The sequence below is a fragment of the Electrona antarctica genome (genome assembly GCF_951216825.1).
Source record: "Electrona antarctica genome assembly, chromosome: 2".
Taxonomy (NCBI): Eukaryota; Metazoa; Chordata; class Actinopteri; order Myctophiformes; family Myctophidae; genus Electrona; species Electrona antarctica.
The window spans coordinates 12,929,389-12,937,195 of NC_136807.1; the positions used below are offsets into that span (position 1 = coordinate 12,929,389).

Sequence of the window (7,807 nt, forward strand, 5' to 3'; positions counted from 1 at the left end):
TGAGACCACATATTACACACATAAAGACCCCAGGAAAGTGTTCTAAGTCTGGACACTGCATTCCTTAATTGGCCATGGGAAAATGTGCATATAGGCATGCAGCTTTGGAGGAAACACTGGATCTCACAGGCACGCTAGTTGCCTGCACCTTGGAGGAGCCTGAGCAGATTAACTCTGGTGTTCACATGAGTCAGACGAGTCCTCATCAAACCCTGTACACTCAAGACACTGCCCCCGCTGCCACCCTTAGATCTCCATATATGGAGATGAAATGTTCTGACATTCCATATGTTGATCCCCCCCCCCCCCTAAAATTGTTTTGGGACCAAACCGGAGTTTTGGTCCCCCGGGTTGGTACGCCAGACAGATTTTTTTGAATATTAGGGTTGTTTTGGGGTTTTTAAAATATTCTGAGTTGGTTTCTTACATTTGTGAAGTAGCCAGAAGAATATTTTCTGACTTTTGGTCGGGGTCTCTCCTCACCCGGGACCCCCCGGACTCATCTCAGTATACTCATGGGCCTTTTTGTGGAGCGTGTCTGGTTCACTTTCCTTTCGTGGTTATAGAATTTTGGGTTTTGATAATTAGTGGGGGTCACACACACACACACACACACACACACACACACACACACACACACACACACACACACACACACACACACACACACACACACACACACACACACACACACACACACACACACACACACACACACACACACACACACACACACACACACACACACACACACACACACACACACACACACACACACACACACACACACACACACACACACACACACACACACACACACAGCCATAAAGGGTATTCAGCTTTCAGGCCCAAATGAGAATTTAGTTTCTCTCCAGGATCAATAACTGTGTATGAATCAGTAAGGGTCTTACAAAGGCATGCAGGCATATAGCGTAGAATTAACTCCATAAATAAAGCTGTTGCGGACAGATACATATGAATATTCAAAGGCTGGTGTGTAGATTCCAGTGAAATATATTCCTTTGCTGTGTGTGTGTATATATATATGTGTATATATATATATATATACACACAGCACAGGAATATATATATATATATATATATATATATATATATATATATATATATATATATATATATGCAGATTTGAATCCACACACGGCTCCACAATTAGGCCACAATAATTGCATAATCAATTATTTAGCAATTATTTCAAGTTAATCACAATTTTTTTTTTTTCAGAGACATGGTCTATTTCCACTATTGTTTAATAAATAGATTTTGGTGTACAATAAATTATTTGTCAGATCTACCCTGTGCAATGTTTGGTTGAAAAATGTAAAAGGCTAAAAGAAATGTATCTTTTATGTTCCCAATGTTCAATGTCAAAACACAATCAGATCGTTAATCACAATTATTTCAATGAAATTAATCATCAGGCTACTCCTCAAGCATACGTATAGTCTTACTAGCCTATATGGGTTTCGACTGCCACTTCAAAGCCAGTGCAACTATTCGATAGCATGAATACAGGATAAGACTGGCTTCTTCATTTCCATACACAGAAAGGGTGGAGCTGGAGCGTGACCTTCCTCCCCTGATTTGTGTGAGCTATTCGTGTGAGAAGTCAGCTAAGGGCATGTGTTAAAGGGACACTTCACCCTTTTTGAGATTCCTTGCGAAGCACCGCGGAAGCATGAGTGTGCGTCGCAGAGCGCATGTTCGGGTCTGATAAGTCCCGGAAAAGATGCGCTGTGATTAGTCACTTGAGTGGCAGCGTGACGTAGCGTGCCTTCCACTCTTCCACCGTACTTCCTCCCCCAGTGTAAATTCTAACGCCCTCCCGTCGACACACATGCGGCTCCAACGAACTGCAGCGGCTGAGGCATCTATTTTTTTCTCTATGGTTGTCTCAGTAAGATCCGCAAGAAAGAGCAGTACGTGCACCAAAGCATTATGGGAATTGTCCAGGAAGGAAGTGAGCACAGTGACATCATGGACATTGCTAAAATCTAAAATATCTGAGACCACATATTACACACATAAAGACCCCAGGAAAGTGTTCTAAGTCTGGACACTGCATGCCAGGCCAGTGCACACACAGAAGGGGGCTTTCAGCCCCTGCCTTTTTACCCATCTGTAAAACAAAACAACTGCCCTTTCCGGACTACGAATGCATTACTATGGTGAAAAAAATGCCACTCCTGCGCTGGGTTGCGCCCCGAAAGTAGCCGATCTACAAGCTCTCAACGCGTCGTAGCGGGATGCATTATGAGCATCCCGCATTGAGGGCAATTTTTGTCCAAAAGTGCCCTCTTACGGGATTTCAGCCCTTTAATTTAATGACAAATGCATTTTTGTCAATTTTTTTTATGTTATAGGTCCTTTTCTACTACATGCAAGAGCTGTCCCAAGGTCTGCCCTTGATGAGTAGACTAGTGTCATCTGCAAATGTCTATGTCAAGGATATACAAATAAACAAATAAACCTGCCATGCCTTATGCAAATCCAGTGCAATTCATTTGTGTTTAGATGGAATAGTGAAATTGAGAGTGTGACTTTTAGCTAGGTCATCCACGTCATTATACAAGAGGTGGACACTGACACATTAGAGATATGTGCATGATGGAAAGAGATTTAACATTTACTTAAGCTGCTATAAGCAATATTCTTTCAGTATGTTTTTGTTGTTTTTGGTATTCAGACAGCCAGCAATGGGTAATACGATCCCAAATAAATGTATAGTCTCTGTGACTCATCTATAGGGCCAAAGATTGTCCTAGAAGCTTTGTCATTGGTGGATTTGCTTGATTTGATTGGTTAGACATTTGACCTGTTTCTTTTTTTCTTTTTGTTTGACCAATGACAAAGCCTCTAGGAAAATCTTTGAATGCAGATTGTGGCCCCTAGATGTGTCACAGAGACAAAACAAATTGGGAGTCATTAAAGTTTTGACATATTATTGCTTATTATAGCTATACTTTAACTAGTGTTAAGAATTGACCCATATAATTCATTTAGTGTAAAAGACCCTCTCAGAGTGAACTTATTCATATTTTTTGTTTACTATGAAAACCTGCATCTCCGTCAGTCTGTCGGTTGGTTGGTCAATCACGCCTCCAGCCTCGTAACATCATGTCTCCATATATGGTCACGCCTGGTGACATCACGCCTCCATATATGGTCACGCCTCGTGACACGTCACGCCACCATATATGGCCGTCTCCATATATGAAGATCACACACTGACCTCATTAAACCCTGGACTGGATCATCACCTAGATCTGCATATATGGAGCCGGCCAGCAACTCCACATCTGACACACACCGCATCTCCAGTGGATAAAGAGCGCTGGGTTGTGTCCCGAAAATAGCTGCGACGCGTTGAGAGCTTGTAGATCTGCAATTCGCCCCTGTAAAAGTTAATGATAGCCATTACTAACTTTCCAAGAATGCCAGCCAAAAACTGGCACTCACATCATGGCAGAGTGCGGACGGACGGGCATGCACGCGAGCGCGCACACACGGATTTAATACATGGGTATAATGCACATGAATTAAAACATGCATGCATGCATGCATAAATACACTATAGGCAAAGAAATTGGCTAGTGATTCATTTTTGCACTTCATTAAATCAAACATCACACCCGTGTTAAGTGAGGGGCGCTTCGTACATCACCCATTCATTGTCAATGGGAATGTAATCTTTGTGTAGGACACAAATAGCCGATTTGCTCGTCCACATAATGACGTGAATTCTCCATTCATTGTCAATGAGAATTTAATGTTTGTGTAAGACGAAAATCGCACCCATTATCAAGGTTGTCATCCCATATATTTTGGCCAGTGGCACCCTACTGGCCTATACCAGGATATTGTAGTAGTTCACGATCAGCCATTCCGAAGGTTGACCCAATGTTAAGGCATGTGCTGTCACGTGACCTGTCATGCATGTCACAGACCGTGACGGCAGACTTCCATAACGTGTGCTAAGGGCTTGATTTAAATGTACAATTACAATTTACAATTTAGGCATTTAGCAGACGATCTTAATCCAGAGCGACTTACATTAACCAAGAACAAAAAGCATGGGAATACATCACATATGTAAAATGCATTTATCGCGAAACATGCGTAAGCTAAGAACGTGACTAGAACATATCTATATAATGACACTATACATATAAACTATAACTAGAACATATCTATATAATGACACTATACATATAAACTATACATATATGCTATACTATGCTGTACATATATACTATGAAGTGCTATGACTACATACAATGCACTTATTGTGCTGTCTACATGACATGCTATAAGTCTGTTTCAAATGCTATATAAGTCTAAGAAGTGCTGTCTAAGGGGGGTAGGGTAAGTGCTATGGGCCATGATGGAGTCTGAAAAGGTGGGTTTTCAGACTACGGCGGAAGACCACACGCCCCCACACCACCCACAAAAACTCCTGTCCCATTAATACACAAACTAATACACGAAGATGAAGAAGAGGCTGAAGGGAACGAGGAGAGAGTGAAAAAGACCATTGAGTGTGAGGTTGTGGTTCTAAGTGAACTCTAATGCATATATGATACCATTTTCGGTCTGTGTCTCAGAGTAGGGCTGTGGACAGTTCAGACACCTGCCTGGGTGACAGCAGACTGCTGGGCGAGCGCTGGCGCTTTGGAATGGGGGGGTCAGATCAACATATGCAATGAATTCTGTACTGGCCATATATGGAGCGTGTCTTGAGTGTACAGGGTTTGATGAGGTCAGATCAACATATGGAATGTCAAAACCGGTCAGCTCCATATAAATACAGCAGGGGCAGTATTTGAGTGTACAGGGTTTGATGAGGGCCCAGGTAGCCGAGCCTTAATTTTCGGGCCTGTTGAGAACTCTCTAGTGTTCGCTGGCTGCCGGGCGCGGCTGCACAAATAACTTTGGGGCAGGCCCGTCTAGAGTAGAAATGGACAGGTATGAGTCAAAAGAGAGACATCGAAGAAGAAGGATGGATGGGGAAGGATCAACATGTGAGAACAGGTCAGTGTAGAGACCACTTCAGCAAAGTCCTCAAACAGCTGCACAAATATTTAGTTGGCCTAGCTGTAGATATTTAGGAACATACAGTAGCTTGAGAGGAGGAGTTCAACTGAAACTGGGGAGCGAGATATTCAAAAGAGGTAATATTATTCCCTTCAATCAAAGCATTAGAGGTCAGGGTATTAAAATAAGGTGTCTGAGAGCATTTGCATTTTAAAGGGAATAAGAGGACAGACATTTCAACAGGTATCAGACAGAGAGAGAGGGAGAGAGAGAGGGAGGAAGGAGAGAGAGACAAACGCACACAGACAGACAGACAGAGAGAGAGAGAGAGGGAGGAAGGAGAGAGAGACAAACGCACACAGACAGAGAGAGAGAGAGAGAGAGAGAGAGAGAGAGAGAGAGAGAGAGATTACAAAGTTTACAATGAAAACAAACTGAAGGGGGAAAAAGTAAATTTGTGGGATCTTTCCAAAAGGTAGGCCAAATACTCTGTTTTGTTATCCTGGGTAAATTCAGGGGCATCATTTTAAGTTCCAGGGGATGGCCATCATGGCCATTGCTTTCAGATTCATCCTTTTATTCATGCTGTATTTCCTCCACCTCTGAATTGTATTTGTTTGCAGATTCATCTGTTTTAGGGTGATACAAACGGTTGTTTTCGGAATTGGAAATTGGCATCCAGGGTGTGTGTGTGTGTGTGTGTGTGTGTGTGTGTGTGTGTGTGCGCGCACAGTTTCGTAGTGACCGGGCCAACGTGGCCGGGGATTAAGCTTGTAACAGACAGATGGACGGACGGATGGACGGACGGACGGACAGGGGTGAAAACATAGGCGGAGACAATAAGTAGTTTAATGTAATGATGTGTTGTCTTTTTCTGTTTCACAGGATGAGGGGGGAAATACTGCTCTTCCTCACTCTTTCAGGTTAGAGAAGTGTGTGTGTGTGTGTGTGTGTGTGTGTGTGTGTGTGTGTGTGTGTGTGTGTGTGTGTGTGTGTGTGTGTGTGTGTGTGTGTATGTGCGTGTGTATGTGCGTGCGTGCACAGTTCGATACACAGTTCTCTGTCACTGAAGTGGTGTCTCCTGACAGGCTTGTGGAGCCTGTCCTCGTGTGAGGTGGTCAGAAAGTTCCACTATGTGACGGAGAAGAAGAACTGGACCGACGCTCAGAGCTACTGCAGAAACAACTACCATGACCTGGCCAGCCTCCTCAGCATGGAGGACATTAGCAGTCTCCTGAAGAATCGTGAATTACACATGGATAGGCTAAATTCTGGCTTTGCGTGGATAGGGCTTTCTGTTGACCCTGGCAATTGGACGTGGTCCCTGAACGGTGCAGGCCATCACAGAAACACACACTTTACCAAGTGGTTAGGGGGCGAACCTGATCTGTCAAGTGGACATCAGATTTGTACCCAAATAGATCCAGATGGCTACTGGCGTGATGAGAACTGTGATCACTATGGTATTCCAGTCTGCTACGATGGTGGGTCTTTACAATTATGTCTCATGTCTTATTTTCCTCGAGATATGACGTGAACTGCGGACACAGAGATTTAGCATTTATAGGATAAATAGATTCTATTTTGGAAGTATCTAGTTACTACTCTATGTTGTTAGCACTGTGCTCACACTGAAAACTGTTCAAACTCAAGTATTTTTTTTCCTACTCTGTTGTGTTCTAGGTTCTGCTTACTTTACTGTCCAGAAACCAAGTTCTTGGTTTGAGGCCCAGGAATACTGTAGGGATAAGTACATGGATCTGGCCAGTGTGATGGACGAAACTGAGAATGCGGAGATTGCCAAATATAAATGGTTTCAATTTTTGCCATGGATTGGTTTGTACAGAAAGCCCTGGGCGTATTGGTCTGATCGGCTGAGTGTCAACTTCACACACTGGGGAACGGTCCAGCCCACAGGAAACTGTGTTATAATTAGCACCAACACAGGGGAATGGTTTTCTCGTTCGTGTGATAAGAAATTGCCCTTTGTCTGCCAGGAAAACCTCACCCCTCAACACAAGGCGAGGCTCACGGTGAAGATCAGCTCTGGGGCTGATGTGAACGATCCAGAAGTCCAGCGTCAGCTCCTGCAGCAGGTAAGATCGTGGACCACAGAATCCTTAGGGAAACATTGCAGATACTTTAAGGACGGAAGGAGTATAGAGCGTCGCAGTCCCGCCCCCTTTCACGACGACGACTTTTCAAAAAGTATTTATATAGAGACGTTTACGCTGCGGACAGAGCCAACTCGGATCAAGACAAATCATGACAATAAACACAATGTTTTGGTCCGATCAAATCATTTGTAAGAGGAAAAACAAAACAAAAAGTGTTGTATCCTGCCATTTTCTTCTTCTTTCTAATTATTAGATCGGCCCAAAACATTGTGTTTATTGTCATGATTTGTCACGATCTCTGAAATGGCTTTGTCTGCGGCATAGCGTCTTTATATAAATACTTTGAGGAAAATGAACGGGGAATTCACTTCTGGGTCTCTCGTCGTCATGAAAGGGGGCGGGACTGCGACGCTCTATATGTGAAAATCTGTCATGACGTTTCTTAATGCATTACGTTCGTTTTCAGCTAGGGTGACCAGAAGTCCCCTTTTGCGTGGGACAGTCCCTCATTACCAAGACTTGTCAGGCGTCCCATAAGTTGAGACCCTGTCCCACATTGTGTTTGGCAGGCATCAGTGTTCAAATGCCACAGTCCCCTAATAGTTGGGTTTCTGTTGTAAAGCTCTCTTCTCTTTTTC

General features: G+C 43.5%; 1 protein-coding gene across 1 annotated transcript in view; it reads right to left on the minus strand.

Annotated features, from left to right (window-relative positions):
- LOC306936030 (uncharacterized protein) overlaps positions 1 to 7,133 on the minus strand; it is a 35,092-nt gene extending 27,959 nt beyond the window's left edge. The window contains exons 1-2 of the mRNA XM_079519447.1: positions 7,061 to 7,133; positions 3,279 to 3,413 (exon numbers count right to left, since the gene is read on the minus strand). Of these exons, the coding sequence (XP_079375573.1) occupies positions 3,279 to 3,333 (55 nt within the window). The 5' untranslated portion in view covers positions 3,334 to 3,413; positions 7,061 to 7,133. The remainder of the gene's footprint in view (positions 1 to 3,278; positions 3,414 to 7,060) is intronic.
- Positions 7,134 to 7,807: the final 674 nt, after the last annotated feature.